The 20,114-nt window shown below is 46.4% G+C and overlaps 1 protein-coding gene across 1 annotated transcript in view; it reads right to left on the bottom strand.

Annotated features, from left to right (window-relative positions):
- LOC138966676 (coiled-coil and C2 domain-containing protein 2A-like) overlaps positions 1-20,114 on the bottom strand; it is a 58,158-nt gene that overhangs the window by 36,124 nt on the left and 1,920 nt on the right. Inside the window, exons 5-14 of the mRNA XM_070338979.1 lie at positions 19,479-19,776; positions 18,148-18,272; positions 11,960-12,055; positions 11,529-11,624; positions 10,783-10,936; positions 9,979-10,020; positions 9,347-9,487; positions 8,787-8,926; positions 8,077-8,199; positions 7,201-7,410 (exon numbers count right to left, since the gene is read on the bottom strand). Coding sequence (XP_070195080.1) covers positions 7,201-7,410; positions 8,077-8,199; positions 8,787-8,926; positions 9,347-9,487; positions 9,979-10,020; positions 10,783-10,936; positions 11,529-11,624; positions 11,960-12,055; positions 18,148-18,272; positions 19,479-19,776 — 1,425 coding nt within the window. The remainder of the gene's footprint in view (positions 1-7,200; positions 7,411-8,076; positions 8,200-8,786; positions 8,927-9,346; positions 9,488-9,978; positions 10,021-10,782; positions 10,937-11,528; positions 11,625-11,959; positions 12,056-18,147; positions 18,273-19,478; positions 19,777-20,114) is intronic.

The raw sequence follows: 20,114 nt of genomic DNA, 5'->3' as shown, positions 1-20,114 counted from the left end.
GAGGAGGGTACTTACCAACTTAAGACCGCAGGACCTGCCCTGCAGCCACGAGAGCAGGCAAAGCCGCACTGCCATCTTGCCGCCTTGCCGCAATGTCTCTCAAATAAAAATTGATGAACACGTCCTCAGATTTCCAATAAGCCGCCGCCAGGACCTCTGATAGGCGCCCTGAGCGAAGCACGGCCACAGAAGACGCCCAAGCCCTCGCTTCGTGCGTCCTGGCTGACGTAAGAGGAAGCACCGCCCTGACCTCGCCAGACTGGCGTTGCCACCATCCATACGCTTGCTTAATGGTCAGTGAAACCCATTTAGTCAAGGTGACCTTCGAGATATCCTTCGCCCGCACAGTGTTGAGGGATATAAACAATAATTTCTGAGATTCCGAGCGAATCGGCGAAGACCTAGACAGGTAGCTGCTTAACGCCCTGACGGGACAATTTGACAGATCGGGGTCTCCAGGAGCGAGTATATCGCTCAAGGGTGGAATACGAATGCAAGGCGAAGCCTGACCGGGCTTTTGATTTTTAGCGAGAAAACTAGACGTAAATCTCAAAGAGTAGGAGCCATCCCTCTCCAGGGAAATATCTTTAGCGAGACCAGAAAGTGCGTGCACCTCGCTACCCCTCCTAGCCGTGGCAAGCAAGACCAAAAACAGAGTTTTTCTCGTCAAATTAGGTAAACTAGCCAACCGGAGAGGCTCAAAGTCCTCCGATGCAAGGAAACGGAGAACCACAAACAGATCCCAGGCAGGGAGCTGTGATCTTGAGAGCGCTGCGTCAAGGGCAGCTCCCTTAAGCACGCTTGAAATGACACCGTCAAGATTGATTTTGCGACCGAGCTGTCTAAGAGTGGAAGAAATCGCAGACCTTCTAACTCGCAGTGACGAAGGAGAGACCCCCCTACTAGCCAACCAAGAGAGGTGGTTGGCTACCTCCATGGACCTTGGGGAAAGATGTTGAACCTTATTCTCAGAGCACCACTTGGCCCATGCAGCCCAATGAGAAGAGTACACGGAGCTAGTTGAGTCTCTGTGTGCTTTCTGTACCAGTTTCAGAGTTGTGGCCGAGGCCCCGGCACGACGCAGAGCGATTCTGACAGAATCCAGCCGTGAAGCTGCAACGCTTGCGGATTCTCGTGCGGGACCCCTGACCTGGGCTGTAACAGGTCGCCCCTTCGAACGCCTAGAGGAATGGGTGGGCGCACTGCCAGCCGCAGAAGGTCCGGATACCAGTGCTGGCTGGGCCAAAGAGGAGCAACCAGCACCAGCGCTGGTTTTTCCAGATCCACTTTCCTTACCACCTTCCCTAGCAGGCAAAACGGAGGAAAAGCGTAAGCCTGCAGATTTGACCAATCCAGATCCAACGCGTTCACCGCCCACGCCAGAGGGTCCGGGAACGGTGAGACGAAAAGGGGAAGCCTGGTGGAGAATCTCGTTGCAAACAGATCTATGCAAGGCTTGTCTACTTGAACCCAAAGACGGTCCAACGCCTGGTGGGAGAGGGTCCATTCTGAATGCAGAACCTTGTCCCCCCGACTGAGGGCATCCGCCAAAACATTGAGCGTGCCCTTCAGGTACTTCGCTGAGAGAAGTATGTTGTGCGAGCTGCACCAAACCAACAGACGGCAAGCGCTCTCCGACAGCTTCTGCGAGCGTGTGCCCCCCTGCCGATTTATGTAAGCGGCCACAGTCGTATTGTCCGTGTGGACTTGAACATGACTGCCCCCCAGAAGCGGCAGGAAAGCCTGTAAACCCAGAGACACAGCCTCCAGCTCCAGCACGTTTATGTGCTGAGGAGCTAGGGAGAGATCCCACAGACCGGAGGCTGTCTGATCGGCCAGATGAGCACCCCAGCCTGTCATGGATGCATCTGTAACAAGAATGTTCTCCGGCGCCGGAGGAACGATCGGAACACCCTGAGAGACCCAGGGGAGCAGCCAAACACTTGTAGTGTTGCTGAACCAACTCCCCAGTCCTATGCGAACATTCCAGCCCTGAGAGGCTTGGTCCCACTGCCTCCTCAAAGCCGCCTGAAACGGCCTCTTGTGGACCCTGCCTAGAGGCACAAGGGGAGCCATCGATTCCATCTGCCCCAGTAGGGAGGACAACTCCCGGGCCGTGGACACGCTCTTTCCTATCAACAAGCGAACCAAGTCCTGAAGCTTGTCCACCCTCTTTTGAGAGGGACGGACTAACCACTCCACCGTATCGAAATCCATGCCCAGGTAAGTGAAGCGCTGGGATGGTTCTAACTCTGACTTCCCTAGATTGACTGTAAAGCCCAGCTGAGCCGCCAGGTCGAGAACCCTCGCAGTCTGAGTCCTGCACATGTACTGGTCCTGATGCAGATTCAACCAATCGTCTAAATACGCCCGTAGGCGTACCCCCTCTTGTCTGACAAGGGAGCAAAGCTGGCGAACGACCAGCGTGAAGATCCAGGGGGCCAGGGAAAGCCCGAAGGGGAGTGCCCGAAATTGAAACACTTTCTCGCCCCACAGAAAGCGCAGCCATTTCCTGTCTTGAACATGCATGAGCACATGGAAATATGCGTCGGTGAGATCCACCGACGTGGCCCAATCTCCCGGACGCAGAGCTTCCCTTACAGAGAGTGGAGTCTCCATGACAAACTTGACTACCCGTAGGTATTTGTTCAGGGTGGACAGGTCCAAAACAGGCCTCCAAGCCCCTGAGGCTTTGGGCACCACGAACAGCCTGCCGTAAAAGCCGAGGGACTCTCGATCTCGAACTTCCTCTATCGCACCCTTCAGGAGTAGGGAAGCCACCTCCGCATGAACGGCTGACTTGGCTTCCGGGTCCGCGGGATATCTGAAAGGCGGAGGTATCCTGGACAGAGGTGCCTTCCCCTCTGCCCAGAGGAGACGGAATCCCGAACGCACTATTCCCAAAATCCACCGGCTGGACACCAGGCGTGTCCAGGCGGCCAAGGCCCTGCAGGGGCCACCCGCCGCCACCACGGCGGGGGTTACTGGGAATAGTGGCTCGGGAGACCCTCATTGGGGGTGAGGCTTGTGCCCCGACCCCCGAGAACCCCCAAAGGAGCCTCTCTTCTGGTAAGGCGCGCCTCGCCCCCTACCCCGAAAAGAGGTGGACTGATTTTGCATCTTGCCCCCCCCAGACGAAGAAGGCTGAGCCTTACTCTGAGAGGTAGGCTTGCTCTGAAACTTCTGAAAGCCGTGGTGAGCAATCCTTGCAATAGCCAGATCCCTAGCGTCCTGGGTTTCCTTCTGCAAAGCGTCCAAAGAGGAAGTACCCAGCAGCGACCCTTCCGTAAAAGGAGATACCTTAAGTCTGTCAATGGTACCCCTGTCTCGGATCTTTGAACCCGCCAAAAAGGCAGTTCTGCGGGAATGCACAGCATGCCCGTAAAGCCTGGCTGACAAGCTCAATTGTTCCTGAGAGACCCTGGCAAGCGTCGCCAACAGAGTTGTCACATCCTCCTGGGAGGCGTCGTAACGGAACTCAAACGGGTCTAACGATGAAGCGATAGACCTAGACAAAGAGCGTTGGAGAGAACTAGAGACGGAACCCAACTCGAGCAGAGATCTACCCGTCTCCTCCAAAGCCTGAAGAGCAGACTCCGTGTAAGGGACTGTTCTATCCCTGGCATACCCGTCCTCCCGCAGAGAAAGCAGTTCCGGAGTCACCGGTAGAACTGATCTCGGCAAAGCGAAAGAGTCAAGTAGAGCGACGGGACGAACCGACAGTTTAGAGCTCTTTGAGAGCGCAGAACAAGGAACGTGTTGACCCGCTTTAGCCAACCAGGGGCCCACCACCTCCGGCGCCTCCCCATGCTGTGACAACAGCGGAAAGGCATCGGACATAGCTCGACCTTTCGCAAAAACCTTCGACATCTCGACCGCCACAGAGGGGGACTCCCGGAATCGGAACGAACTTTTCGGTTCCTTAGCACTCCTGAAATCCCCTAAGGCAGAAGGAGGATGGACAAACTGAGATTTGTTCACCGCCACCTCCTCCTCGAGATATTTCGAAGCCACTCCAGCCGCCAGAGCCACCGCATCTGGCAGCTGCCGTGGCAAAAAGAATCCAGTACCTTCAGCCTGAGAGGCGGCACCGTCATCCAGGTAGCCTTCGTGCCCTTCCGTGCACTCCGGAGGCTGGTCCCCGTACTGACTAACAGAGTCAAGTCCAGAGCCAGCCATACTACCACCAACTTCCTGCCCCCTGGGCGGAAGCAGATGCCCTTCAACCTGACCACAGTCTACTGACGAGGCGGGAAGAAAAGGAACATCTGTTCGCTTGTCAGGGCCCTTAGCACCCACTGACACCCCGACTAAGCGGTGGACATCAGCCGATGTTTCAGAACTTTCACCTGGGATTAGACCCGAGGCTACTCCCTCAAGACAACGCTCACGTGGAGAGCACATACCTTGTGAAGCAGAACGGACACCGGCCGGAGACCCCACGGGAGCCTGAGAGATCCCATCCTGAGACGCATGCACGTCCGCCCTCGTAACAGTAGCAGAGGGAGGCAAACGCACACTGGCCAGCGACGACGTACCCCCGACACCTGCCGGCAGCGCACGTATCTCCGCCTTAGTTGACGAAACTTCAGCCGCTAAGGCCGAAACCTGAGAGCTTAATGTCAAAAGCAAAGAAGCAAAATCCGCAGATGCAAGCCCAGAACCTACAGGCGAGACATCCCCTACAACATGCTTAACCCCGAGCAAGGGCTTCTCCGTAGGTTTAGCAGACGAACCGGAAACTCCGGGCACGCCAACAACAACATCACTACATTTTTTGGATTCTGAACCCGAAAGAGACACGGGCGTATCGCCGTGCGTTTTAGAACTTCTAGAACTTCTAGAACTTTTCTTAACAGGAGAGGGCGAAGCAGCTACATGTTTAGATGTTGACCTCTTCCCGTCCGCATTGTCGGCCATGATGAAAACAACTCACAAACAAATTTGGAAAAAATTTTTGTAAGTCCGAAAACAAGCCAACAATGCCGCCAAAATTCAGGTAAAAAATGGAAAGATCTCACCTCAACAGCAAATGCGAAGTCCGGAGACAAGAAGACACCAAGGGGAACACAAACCAGGTCTGGAAGACCAAGCAAGTAGGCTGAAAACACAGCCGGAGCGTACCAAACACGACCAGCTCCACTGAGCGCTGAGAGTAGAATGACAAGATGGCGGCATATGCGCGCGCATATGGAAGGCAGCCTCCCTTACGGGCTGGCTTGGATACCCTTACGGGTCTCGGTCACTCTTTTTTAGAGGCGTCTTCCTTGTTGCTAAGGGGACGCGTACAGCGATATCAGCACTGAACTATGGGTTAATTGCTATATGTGAGTTGGGTAAGATATGTAATTTAATAAAGAGCTAAGCAGTAAAGACACCGGAGCACCATGCTCCGATGCCTAAAAGAGGGAAAGCAAGAAGAAAAAGAAGTCAAGAACGTGCTTAACTGCCCCCCCAACCACATATAACGGAAATAACAGTATTACATGCTTAGTCCGAAATAACAACAAGTACCAATGGTCTGGTAGATCCATGACATAAGCCTTGCCATGTTGTATCACTGTCAGCTATGCTGATCAACAAAATGGCGGCCAAACGATAAGTTACTGGAAAAATGTACAAGTCCAAAACGGACGAAAATTCAGCAACTACAACGAAATTCCTGTCAAACTAATGACCAACAAGTCGCGTAAGGCGAAAATACAATATTTAGTCAAGTAGCTGTCGAACTCACAGAATGCAATGCCATTTTTCAGCAAGACCGTATACTCGTAGCATCGTCAGTCCACCGCTCATGGCAAAGGCAGTGAAATTGACAAGAAGAGCGGGGTAGTAGTTGCGCTAAGAAGGATAGCACGCTTTTCTGTACCTCTCTTTGTTTTAACTTTCTGAGCGTGTTTTTAATCCAAACATATCATATCTATATGTTTTTGGAATCAGGAACCGACAAGGAATAAGATGAAAGTGTTTTTAAATTGATTTGGACAATTTAATTTTGATAATAATTTTTATATATTTAATTTTCAGAGCTTGTTTTTAATCCAAATATAACATATTTATATGTTTTTGGAATCAGCAAATGATGGAGAATAAGATAAATGTAAATTTGGATCGTTTTATACATTTTTATTTTTTTTTACAATTTTCAGATTTTTAATGACCAAAGTCATTAATTAATTTTTAAGCCACCAAGCTGAAATGCAATACCGAAGTCCGGGCTTCGTCGAAGATTACTTGACGAAAATTTCAACCAATTTGGTTGAAAAATGAGGGCGTGACAGTGCCGCCTCAACTTTCACGAAAAGCCGGATATGACGTCATCAAAGACATTTATCAAAAAAATGAAAAAAACGTTCGGGGATTTCATACCCAGGAACTCTCATGTCAAATTTCATAAAGATCGGTCCAGTAGTTTAGTCTGAATCGCTCTACACACACACACACACACACACACACACACAGACACACGCACATACACCACGACCCTCGTTTCGATTCCCCCTCGATGTTAAAATATTTAGTCAAAACTTGACTAAATATAAAAAGGAAAGAGCTTACCAACTAACAAAGCAGAAGGCAAGTAAGAAGGTAAAATTAGGTTTACCTCACCATTACATCGGCCTTGCCACATTTTATCGCTGTCAGCCATGCTGAGCAACCAAAAAATGGCGGCCAAACAATAAGTTACTCGAAAATTTAAAAGTCCAAAAACGGACAAAAAGTCAGCAACTACAACAACATTCCTGTCAAAATAATGACCAAAAAGGAAAGAGCTCACCAACTACGAAGCAGAAGGTAAGTAAGACGGGTAAGTGGCCGGTGGGTGTCAAACAAACACCAAACAGCACAGCCACGAGAGAGCCAAAAAATCAACAACCTTCTCCTCAGAGCTGAAAAAGTCGTATGATCTTGACCACGTGTTGAGGAGCGGTAGTGACGTAGTACACACCAAGGGGAGGTAACTCCCCGGGTCTGTAGTCATTACCATGGCTCCATTTACACTTTTTGTGGTGGGGTTGCTTCCCTTTAAAATTGTTTAAGACGGGTAGCCTTTTCAGACCTTAGCATCACAGACTGCGTCAATGCTTTATGTGATTCGGAGTAAGAATATGTTATTTAATCAATGTAAAAAGGATAACAAAAACATAATGAAAATATGTGTTTTTTACATTTTGAAAGCAAACCACACTGGCACATTACCTTGTCAGTGAGAAAGTTGACCATGTTTTTGCTGCGTCTCTGTGTGTACTGTGTAAAGAGCTGAGTCAGACGGGTGGCCAGCACATGTTCTCGGGAAAAGAGGTGGTGGTGGGTGAACATGATGGAGTTGACGTCAACGTCCAACTGGTAACGACCACTGCCGTCCAGCACACCATCAATGTAGCGACTGTCAAACTCGCGCATCACCGCCTGTCAAACAAAACACTGTCGTAGATGACTTATTCACATGGTAATGTACCTGAAACAATACCGCATACAGTAGAACCCGAGTCTTAAAATGGGGGTAAAATGTAAAGAGGTTAAGAACATAATTTGAGAAAACAGGGTCTTAAAAGGGGGGTTCCACTGTACTGACATAATGCAATGACAAAGATATAAGTAGTATTAAGTAATGAACAAAGAACAATACAGTGCACATTAAATGTAGTCATGTACTAGGGACAATACTTTTTACATGCACGTAAAAGACATGGAGCATAAGAAGCAATGGTTAGAACTGTGCTCTTAGTCAAAAATATTGAGAATAAAACATTTATTCAGAAAAAAAGAATACAGTAAAGCTCCTTTAAAACAAAGGACCTGACAATTAATAGAACTCTTCCTGTGTGAGTTTTGTACGCACATTGAATGAATCTATAATTGTTAACTCTCTTTCCGTACTTGAGCGCTCATTCTGAAGATAGCCTTGGAAATGTGATGCATGTACAAAAAACCTGTACTTAAACCTTGATATTTAAGTTCTTTGACAAAGACTCAGGATCTGAAACAAAAGGTCAGTACTGACAGAGACATACCATACGCAACAAATCAAGTCACTGCAACCGTATATGCTCAGATAACACTGGTTTTTCTGACCTTTTTGAAGACAGTCTCAAGGTAAGGTTCCACCTCCTCTGGCATGGGTGGTCGTGATGGTGTTGGTCGCAGTGGGTCAGGAAATACAATCATTTCACCGTCTTCTCCAAACCATTGCTTCCCCTGCAATAGTGGAGACATTAAGCCATGCTGTTGGTAACACAACTGTCTGAAGCTGTACAACTCAGCAATTTAAATTCTCTTGTTTTGAACTTTTCACACAAAATATGTGTTCTAGCTTAGACAGCCAGACCGAAAGAGACAGAGAAACGGTCCGACGGTCAGAAGGTCAGTCTGTCAGTCGGTCAGTCAGTCAGTCGGCCGGTTGTTCAGTCAAGACGGACTGACAGAGGGGCGGACAGCTTACACAAATAATTTAATGCAGGCTAATAAGAAATTAACATGACTCTTCATAAAGAAACTCAACAAAACTTGGAGAGGCACAAATGATCCATCAAAACACAGACCAACCAACAGATGGAAAGACAGACAGACAGATGGGTGGATGGACTGACTAAGCAAAGCACAAATGTAATGTACATCAGAACACGGAGACAGACAGAAAGAGAGGCATCAAACAGATGAGTTGGATGAAATGACTGGCTTTCAAAACCAAGAATGAACCCTTTAAACTCAGACACCTAACAGAAAGACAGACAGACAGAGAAACAGACATTTATCTGTATCATTCTGTGCAGCAATGTGCATACCTTGTCAGGCTCCCTTAGAAGTCTGTTCTCCATCTTGTTCTTGTTGCGAGCAGAGACAGCAGGACGAACACCAACATAAAATCCTTCCTCCTCCAGAAACCTTGGCTCTAGCTGCTCTTGCACTTTTTCTGAGGCTGGCCCTGGCAATGAATGAAAGGATAAGTGAATAAATGAAAGAATGAACGAGTGAATAAACAAATAGACAAAATGAATCAATCAACTCATAAGTCTTACAATAAGTTCATCCACTAATTAATGAGTTAATAAATATACTGTATAAAAATAATTAAAAAAATTTAAAAAAAGTAAATGGACCGAGTCAGCTGGCTTTTCATGACAATAATCAGAATGTTACATGTAATAACAAAATAAATGTTTCAAACAACTCAGTAAAGTCCACTGCCACAAAGGACAATGCCCTGGCCTCCTGAAAGATGCATTTTTGTGATTCTCAAGTCTTCCCTTAGAAAGTGTGAACCATACAAGACACCATAACCAGGCAGTCAAGGATCATCCACGATCCATTAAAGAAAAGGGTGCACCCCTTGCAACACACATACTGGCAATGAGAGGTGGAATAAACAGCAGTTTGTCTTCTGCCTCCTGCAGTTTGTCAGGTGATGTGATGTTGGCACGGCGAACTGCCGTCGGTCCATAGCCTTCTTCATCATAATCAGCATCATCCAGAAGAGGTTTCTCATCTGCAAGTAAAAACAAAATATATAAAACAGCATTAGTCCCTCCGAAATCGGCGTATGTATGTAAAAAAAAGTCATACACATAAAAATCCACTCGTGCAAAATCATGAGTGAACGTAGGAGTTTCAGCCCATGAACGAAGAAGAAGAAACAGCATTAGAATGTGACATACAGATATGATTGTTGATAATAAGGGGTTGTGCTTCATTTAGAGTTACATGCATCAGTTGCCTCACAAAACCTATTTATGTCAGTGCTACGTTGTACACAAAATGTGTGCAGCACCTGAAAAAATCCAATATTTATGCAAAATTCTGAAATGGGCATGAGCCGTGACAAGAAAAGAGTTGAAACAAAGATGCTGTTCTGTACTTGTTTCATGAAGATTTCATTTGTGACTCACACACCAAACTTGAAACAACAAAACTCACAGAGACTTACACAGTCACAGAAAGACAAACTGACAAAGTTAAAAACACTCAAACACAACTTACCTTCAGCTTTTTCAACATCTTCGTCTTTCTTTGCCTCTTTTCCTTCCTGAAAATCAAAGATAACCTGAAGTAACCACAATGTTATTCACCAGCAGTAATTACTCTGCCAAACCATGAATACAAATGAGCTTGTCTTCTTCAGCTTCACGCTTTATTATAATTATGAGATTCTAAACTAAGCTGGCGGATATCGGTTTCCTGGAAGGAGACTGCATTTTTTTCATTTCTCAATTTGTTTTTCTGTAGTAGAGTCTCCAGCAACTAGCTCTACACGGGTTTAGTTAATGCCCATCTAACTAATAAGTTAGATGACACAATAAGGGGTACACATATCATGATAGATGTGATCATTACATACCTTGCACACTTTGTTTTCTGTTTTTATCATTGTATGAAGCACAGCTTTGTCTTTTTTGTGAACTTGGGCCTCTTCCTTTTGGAAGTCTGGTACAGATGTTTATATATTTAATGTAAACGAGAAAAAGATTTATGAAAGAGACACGTGTGCAAAGAACAGTTTAGGATAAGTGTAGTTTCTGAACTGGATCTAGTTTTTCAACTGAATCTGGTTTTCTACCTGGAAAAGATTGATCCAGACTGACAAACAGACTGCTTTCTGACAGAAAACAATGGAACACAAAGTGCTACTTGACACTATATCCTTAACCGTAACAGAGACAGAAAACATGGTAAGGCTGACGGATGAGTTTGAGGAAAAAAGATGAAGAACAACAAAGCCATCAGCCCAAAACAACATTACTTGACAATAACTTCCTGCAGAACTGCTATTTATTCCTGTCTAACTTGCCTCAGTCTCCTCTTCATCTGCATCTGTTTTACTGGTGCTGGGTTTGGGTTCCTCCTCTTCTTTGTCTTCATCCTTCTTCTCTTCTGGCTCTGGTTCCCACACACGCGTGAAAAAGTCAAAGGCTTCCTCTGCTGTTGGCATGTAGGTCATCTGATGACAGAAAACACGGTGAGCACCATTTTTTTATGCCTTTGATGCAACGTGATGTTTTTCATTTCCAGTATCTTGATGCAGAAACTGGCTACAAAGTTTGGCCAACAAGATGCCTTAGTTGTTATTCCCAAAAAAGCTGTGTACAAAGCCCAGTATAACAAGGAGCTCTGGAAAACAAATGACAACAGTGAGTTATTTCAATACCCGATATACTTCTAGTTCTACTGGTAAGCGTGCACAGACAGACAAACAGACAGACAAACAGACAGACAAACAGACAGACAGACACACACACACACACAGACACACATTCACACAGAAAATTATTCAGGGGCTGTCCGGGGGGGGCAATTATACTCTCTCTCTTTTTCTCTCCCTTTCTGCCTCTCTGTAGCACTCAAAGTCAGAAGACATCAAAAATAAAATATCAAGAGTTGTGAACCAAAGTACATTGGTCATTCTGCACTCTTGCTCCGAAATGAAAATAAAATGTGGTCACAATACCTTGTGCATTTATAAGCACATGTCTACCTTCTGCACTATTTCAAATGACACTACTAAACAATACAGATCAAAATAGGTAACATACCTTGTCTGATGGAGGAGCCTGACCCCTTTTCTCCCATCTGAGACGAAGCTGACGCTGCTTTTCCTCTGTTGTCCTCTCAAGTTCCGCTTCAGTAACCTAATGGCAAAACAATAATTAGCTGAATTTCAACACAATGGAACCTCCTTCTTTTGACCTACAAAAATTAGCAAAATCATGTCTTCGTTGAAAATAAGGCAAACTTATAATGGAGGTAAATTTGAAGTGGTTTTGAACAGAAAATCGCAATAAATAACAAGAAGAAAAATAAGGGTCTTCAAGTTTTCTGTGATGTTTTCTCCCATGAAGATAGGACTTGATTATCATTCATGGAAAGCTACTTCAGGAAACAGGTAGTGCAATTCATGACTGAATTTTTGGATTCGCACTTACAGTTATAAGTACAAAAATCACACACACAAAATGAGACTCACAGCATCGTATCTGGAATCTGGTTGTTGAGCTCGTAAACTTCGCTGACGGTCTCGCTCTTCGCGAGCTTCTTTTTCTATCTCCCCCTCTGCCTCTTCCTGGCAAGAGAAAAAACATCAGTAAGTTTTTATTAACAGTCCTGGCAATGGCTAACGAAAACAAATATTTTTTTTGCTTTGCTTGCAGCTGTTCTATAACCTTGGACTAGTGATTTCTTTGACTTACACAAGCAAAAATTAAACAAGTCGCGTAAGGCGAAATTACTAAATTTAGTCAAGCTGTGGAACTAACAGAATGAAACTGAACGTAGTCCGCCGCTAGTGCAAAAGGCAGTGAAAGTGACGAGCCTGTTTGGCGCGGTAGCGATTGCGCTGTGCTTCATAGCACGCTTTACTGTACCTCTCTTCGTTTTAACTTTCTGAGCGTGTTTTTAATCCAAACATATCATATCTATATGTTTTTGGAATCAGGAACCGACAAGGAATAAGATGAAATAGTTTTTAAAACGATTTCGGAAATTTAATTTTGATCATAATTTTTATATTTTTAATTTTCAGAGCTTGTTTTTAATCCAAATATAACATATGTATATATTTTTGGAATCAGAAAATGACGCAGAATAAGATGAAATTGTTTTTGGATCGTTTAATAAAAAAAAATTTTAATTACAAGTTTCCGATTTTTAATGACCAAACTCACTCATTAGTTTTTAAGCCACCAAGCTGAAATGCAATACCAAACCCCGGCCTTCGTCGAAGATTGCTTGGCCAAAATTTCAATCAATTTAATGGAAAAATGAGGGTGTGACAGTGCCGCCTCAACTTTTACAAAAAGCCGGATATGACGTCATCAAAGGTATTTATCGAAAAAAAGAAAAAAACGTCCGGGGATATCATACCCAGGAACTGTCATGTCAAATTTCATAAAGATCGGCCCAGTAGTTTAGTCTGAATCGCCTGGGACAGGCTGATCTTTCTTAACCCAGTGTGGGATTTTTAGTGGGGCGACCACCCCCAACCCAGCGCGTCCCCGGGTGGCGGATAGGGGAACGGTCTTCAGATATGGAGATCAGCCGCTTGCGGCCGCGGACCAAACTGGCTCCGGGTGGGATCCCGGAAAATCCTCCCCCCTGTGTTCTCAGGGTAGGACGTACGGGCCATGAGCTAAGGGTGAGGTAACCCCGACAGAAAACCCCGAATGCTGAAGACGGAGGACCCGGGCCGCACGGCGCATTCTAACAAACCACGGGTACACGCACTTACGCAAATGATGACACAATCAACCAGCACAGATGGAAATGGCGCTCGCCCATTGAGGACCCCCCAGGGTGGAGCAGTGTCGGGTCCCATGCCTCAAAGGGACCCAGCCCCAACCACTGGAGGTCCCTCCCGTCCGTCTTGTCACGCCAGGGGACGCGGGAGGAAAGTGACTGGCACCACCACAACCAGGAAGAAACCCAGTCAGCAGCGACCTTTTCAGGTCATGCACTGGAACGCAGAAAGTATCCTGAACAAGAAGACAGAGTTGGAGCATATCCTGCATGAGAAGAACATCAACATCTGCTGTATCCAGGAGACGCACCTGACACCCCAAAAGTCCTTCAAAGTGAGAGGCTACCAATGCCTTAGGTCCGACAGAACAGACCGAAGCAAAGGAGGAATCCTGACCCTCATCAGGAACAACATCAATGCCTGTTTGATAGAAACGCACATGGAGGACTCCGAATATCAGGTGATTCGAATCCAGACAAAGACATCAGAATTCCATCTTGTCAACTTCTACTGCCCCAATGATAGACACCTCGCCCTTGACACGATCCCCGCAAAGGCCTCCAACTTCATCGTGGTGGGTGACTTCAACAGTCATTCACAGAGTTGGGGATATGACCACCTGGATCGAAGAGGAGAAGAGGTGGAGAACTGGCAGGACGACAAAGGTCTCATCCTTTTGAACAGTCCCTTTGACTGCCCTACATTCTATTCCAGAAGATGGCACACTACATCAACTCCTGACCTAGCCTTCTGCACGGAAGACATGCACCAGCTAACCAGCAGAGAGGTCGGAGAACAGCTAGGTGGAAGTGACCATCGGCCAGTCTTTTTGACCCTGGGCATGGAGTCCTGCACTGAAGCTTCCTTCCCACGGTGGAACTACAAAAGAGCGAACTGGTTCCTCTTTAGACACCGCACCAGCGAACTCACCAAAGACATCAGAGTCGAGGGTCGAGACATCAACATGGTGGCGAAGGACTTCAACATGAGCATCCTCAGAGCAGCGCGTGAGTCCATTCCCAGGGGTGCCAGGAGAGACTATAAGCCCTACTGGAGCAATGAATTGCAGGAACTGGATGATGATCTGGCAGACGCCAGAAGGGAAGCAGAAGTCAACCCGTCACAAAACAACAACATCCGCCTCCAGGAAGCCAAAGCCAAATTTCTCAAAAAGAAGCTACAGGCAAGACGGAGAAGCTGGCAAGAGAAGACAAGCTCTCTGAACCTTGAGAAGGATGGCAGAAAGCTCTGGAGGCTCACCAAGCAGTTGAATGATGAGAACACCAGCAGAGGAAAGATCACATTAGAAGAGAACGGGAAGGTGCTAACTGGAAAGCATGCTGCCAACCAATTTGCTGAAAGCTATGCAGCTGAGAGCAACCTCCATGTTAGCCCCGAGAAACAGAGAGAAGCAAGAAGAGAGAAAAGAGAGAGACCTGCCAGACAGTCGACAGTGGACGCCATGAGTCAACCACTCACACTCCACGAGCTGCACTCAGCTCTGAAAAAGTCAAAGGCGAAGAAGTCCCCTGGCCCAGACGGCATCACCAACGAGATGCTAACCCACCTTGGTAGTGCAGCAGAGAACAAGCTACTCGAGGTCTTCAACAGCAGCTGGCAAGAAGGATCGCTACCACAACTCTGGCGAGAAGCGATCATGATCCCCATCTTAAACAAGAAGAGCAAACGCTCGATCGAGTCACTTTCGCAGTTCTGAATATTATATGAGGCATCAGATGGACAGGAAGAAATTGCTATTCACAACACAATGAGTCACGTTCACATAAAATTTGAGCCCGGTCACTTTTATAGTTTCCGAGAAAAGCCCAACGTTAAGTTGTGTGTTGCCGAACAGAAAAGGCTAGTTATCTCCCTTGTTTTTCTGATAACGTTCGTAAAAGGCTACAGATGTAAATACTTTGATGTAAAGAATAATCCTACAAAGTTTCAATCACATCCGATGAACTTTGTCAAAGATATAAAATGTCTAATTTTTCCTTTGACGCTGACCTGTGACCTTGAAAAAGGTCAAAGGTCAACGAAACCATCGTTAAAGTGTAGAGGTCATTGGAGGTCACGACTAAACAAAATATGAGCCCGATCGCTTTGATAGTTTCCGAGAAAAGTCCAACGTTAAGGTGGTGTCTACGGACGGCCGGCCGGACGGCCGGCCGGCCGGACAGACTAACACTGACCGATTACATAGAGTCACTTTTTCTCAAGTGACTCAAAAAAGGGAAGGATCCAAAGAAGGCCACCAGCTATCGCCCAATCAGCCTCACCAGCTGTGTTGTGAAGACCCTGGAGAGAATTGTGAACGAGCGCCTCAGGTGGTACCTGGAATCCAGGAACCTCCTCGCCCCTGAACAAGCTGGATTCCGACAGTTCCGCAGCACTGAAGATCAGGTCACTTACCTGGCGCAAGAAGTTGAAGATGCCTTTCAGGAACAGAAGCTGGTCTTCGTCACCTGGATAGATCTTCAGAAGGCCTTTGACAAGGTCTGGAAAGATGGACTCCTTGTAAAACTGCTGAGGAAAGGCGTGTCCAGCAACATGTACCAGTGGATTCGCTCTTACCTCTATAACCGCAGGGCAAGAGTTAACGTCGACCAGACCAAAAGCAAGAAGTTCCTCCTTCGTCATGGCGTCCCTCAGGGCGGAGTCCTCTCCCCAACACTCTTCCTTCTCTTCATCGACGATCTGGTGTCTGAGATGCCCAAGGGGATCAAAGCTGCTCTCTACGCAGACGACCTTGTGATCTGGTGCAAGGAGGAGCACGCAAGTACTGCCACCTACAGAATGCAGCAAGCGGCAGATAGGCTGAACGCATGGGCAGAAGATTGGTGCGTCTCCATCAACAAGGAGAAATCCTCCACCACCCTATTCACACTGTCGCCAAAGCAGAAAGCCGGAACCATTAGGCTTGGTGGAACTCCTCTGAGAGAGGATGAAGAAGCAACGTACCTTGGTGTCACCTTTGATAGACGGCAGACCTGGAAACCACACATTGCACAGGCAGAGACGAAGGCCCGGCGCAAGCTAGCCATACTCAGGAAGCTGGCAGGTACCACCTGGGGAGCGAACGAGAAGATACTGAAGACAGTATACCAGGGAACAATCAGACCCCACCTCGAGTACGGCTCCGCAGCGTGGTCAACCTCAGCCAAGACAAACCTGCAGACCCTTGACCGTGTGCAAAACCAGGCCCTCCGACTCATCACCGGTGCAATGAAATCCACGCCCATCAAGGAAATGGAGAAGCTTACCACCATCCAACCCCTCTGTCAGAGAAGAGAAGCCAAGACTATGGTACAGGCCGAGAAGCTCAAGTGCCTACCCGACCACCCCATGAAGCACAGACTGAGCAACCTCACCAAGAACCGGCTTAAACGGAGCAGTTTTGTACACGAGAGCAAGAGACTTTCTCGACAGTACAGGGAAGTCCTTCCACAGAACACTCTACCTCTGACTCAAGAAGAAGAGGAAACCCCCAAGGCAACAGAGAAACCAGGCATCCAGATCTGCACCAGTGTTCCACATGTTACCTCAGGAGAAGATCAGAATGACACAGCTCGACAGGCACTCACCTTAGCCCTGATCGACGAACAGTACCCAAAAGAGGCGTGGATCCATGTATACACCGATGGATCAGCAACTAACGCCGTGCTCAATGGAGGTGCAGGCATTCTCATCCAGTTCCCTGGGGGACATACAGCTACATCCAGCGTTGCCACTGGCAAACACTGCACAAACTATAAAGCAGAAGCAGAAGCTCTCATGCAGGCCGCCTCCTTCGTTCAGGACTCCGCAGACCCTTGCTACCAAGTTGTCTTCCTCTCGGACGCCCTTTCAGTCCTTCAGGCCCTAGAGAACGACAAACTCCCACAGCTGGCCAAAGCATTACAGATGGTCAGACAAACCAGAAGAGTTGTCCTCCAGTGGATACCAGCACACTGTGGGATACCAGGAAATGAAAGGGCCGATGAGCTGGCAAAAGAAGGAGCCGTGGAAGACCAACCTGAAAACAGTGTCAGCTTTAGTGAGCAGAAGACAATCATCAAGGCATTGATGAGGCCAAGGACAAACAGAGATGACTACCACACAATGTCCAGAGAGCAGCAAGTCAACCTCATCAGACTGCGTACTGGCCACAACAGGCTCAATGCTCACATGAACCGAAAGTTCAAGCTGGCGCCATCACCAACCTGTGCCTGCGGTCAAGAGGACCAAACAGCGGAACACATCTTACAGCGATGTCCCTTACTAGATGAGGAACGAAAAGAAGTGTGGCCGTCACCAACTCCCTTGCAGACCAAACTATACGGCAGTCGACAGGAGTTGGAGAAAACGACAACATTTATCACCAGTGCTGGACTGATTGTGTAACCTCTGCGAACGCCAAGAAGAAGAAGAAGTCTGAATCGCTCTACACACACACACACACAGACAGACACAGACACAGACACACACACACCCACACATACACCACGACCCTCGTCTCGATTCCCCCCTCTATGTTAAAACATTTAGTCAAAACTTGACTAAATGTAAAAAGGAACAAATAGGTCAATGTTTATACTTAATACAATAAACTATATTCATCCACTATACACACTCCGTCAGGCATGACACCCTACCATGCCGTCTATTCTGGAGGGATGGGGAGGATGAATTATATTCTTAATTATATTCTCTTATCGACATTAGTGTTCTCACAGTCAGAAGTTAAGATATAAGACATAAGATAATTTATTGTCCATAAAATCAAACAATGGATGGAAAAGTGTGGTTCATCTGCTCTTAAAAACAACCAAACAACATATGACAACAACCCTGAACATAAAAACGTACAAAGTAAGAACACCCGAAGTACTCCAGAAAGGCTCTTAATTAAGTTACAAGTAAGAGCAAGCACTTACCTTAGCTTTGGCCAGACGCTCTTTCATTCGTGCTCGCATGCTGCTTTGACCGAATGGTTTGCTGCCAGCCTCTGCTCCTGTAGGTGCCGCTCGAGGTGTGCCTGGCTGCTCCTTTGTGCTTCTCTCTAAATAAGCAAAAATAATGTCGTGGGAAGGTACTCACAGAGTTTAAAAAGTCTGCAGTGTAGTGTATTGACACAATTGTATTGTATTACTGCTCTTTTGATGGAGTAACTTTTCTGCATAAGAGTGCTCTCACTTGTATCATGTTGAAGTCCGTAACAGAATGAATATTGCTCCTGTTGTTGAAATCAATTCTACCTTGCTTGTAATCTCCAAGCATGACTGTGACTATGAATAATGCGTGAGATAGCTTCCTCCGAAAACGGCGTATGGCTGCCTAAATGGCGGGGTAAAAAACGGTCATACACGTAAAATTCCACTCGTGCAAAAAACACGAGTGTACGTGGGAGTTTCAGCCCATGAACGCAGAAGAAGAAGAAGCGTGAGATAGCAATATTCTACATGCAGAATTGAAGAAATGATATCACAGCATCCTTATAATCTGTCAGTGTTCTTGAATACATGTAAGTAAGAAATTGTTCACATTGTGGATCTGATGATCAGTTTACAAATGCAAATAACAAAGCGGTAGTAGGTACTCAATGTCTAACCCCTCCGATTAGAAGCATAAAGCTCAGAACAAGAAACCTTCTGCAGTCGGAAGACACACCTGTAAAGTGTAAAGGATAGACATTGCAGCTACAGCTCTGTGTGACCCCCCTCCCCCCCTGAGTGACCAGAACTGACCACAAAGCACTACTCCAGATACAAAACTTAGGGAACTCTTGAAGATCTGCACCAAACTTGCTAATTCATAAGATCAGCAGTCCTCAAACAATGAGTGACTCAAATGCTGAAGAAGACACTTTCTGATATTTTCTGGTGTATCTGTTTCGCCAAAGTGTCCCTCGCACGAAAAGGACACCTGCAATTCAAGGAGACGTTTGGCTGGTTTCTGTGGCATTCTCGCTTAACAGGTACAACAGAATCCCCCTTTTAAGACCTCAAAAAATCTCAGAAAATCAGGTCTTAAAAAGGAGGGAGTCTTAAAATGGGGGTAAATGTACAGAAGTTAGGAACAGAAAGTCTGAGAAAACAAGGTCATAAAAAGGAGGGAGTCTTAAAATGGGGGTAAATGTACAGAAGTTATGAACAGAAAGTCTGAGAAAACAAGGTCATGAAAAAGAGGGAGTCTTAAAAATACGGTTTCACTGCACCACTGTAACAGAATCATCACATGTACTTACTGTACCAGAACCCTCACTCACCAGTGTCTGGAGGCTCAGCGCTTGGAGCGGCTTCAGCTCTCTCTATTGACTCTGCCTCTTCTTTGGAGGCCTCTGTGGCTTTGATCTCTTCTTCTGTTGGGAGGATGGATTCATCTGTGGGCAGCGTTGCCAGGCCGTCTTCTGTGGCCGGAGGAATGGGAGCGGTGGTGGTTTCTTCCGCTGAAAGAGTTGCCATCTCTTCCTCTCTGATGGTGTCTTCCACCCTCTGTCGGCTGGTGCTGCGCATGCTTTTTAACTCACCAGCAACATCCTCTTTTGGCGAGGTCAGTTTAGACAGCTGCAAGTTTTAAAATAAAATTGTTGTATTGGTAATGTAGTTAAATGTCAAATCACATATAGAGAGAAAAATAGATTAATTGTAACTCCAAATTTTTCGAAAATCAGATGTTCCCACAGCTTACCTTTTTTAATTTTTTTTATTCTGGATTTTGTAACATTAAAAGTTGTTCTGTTTTTGATTTTGATACAAGTCCAATCACACAGTAATCTTTCACAAACGACTTAGTTGATGAGAGAATATGGAACACTAGCCTACAGATAGCCATATAAATCCTGCAAAGGAATGTGCTACAGTAACACAAAGGTAGTAAATTACTCCAAGATTGATATCAAAAT

The sequence above is a fragment of the Littorina saxatilis genome, linkage group LG5, assembly GCF_037325665.1.
Source record: "Littorina saxatilis isolate snail1 linkage group LG5, US_GU_Lsax_2.0, whole genome shotgun sequence".
NCBI lineage: Eukaryota > Metazoa > Mollusca > Gastropoda > Littorinimorpha > Littorinidae > Littorina > Littorina saxatilis.
Note: the sequence above shows the minus strand (reverse complement) of the source record. Positions and strands in the feature narration are given on the sequence as shown.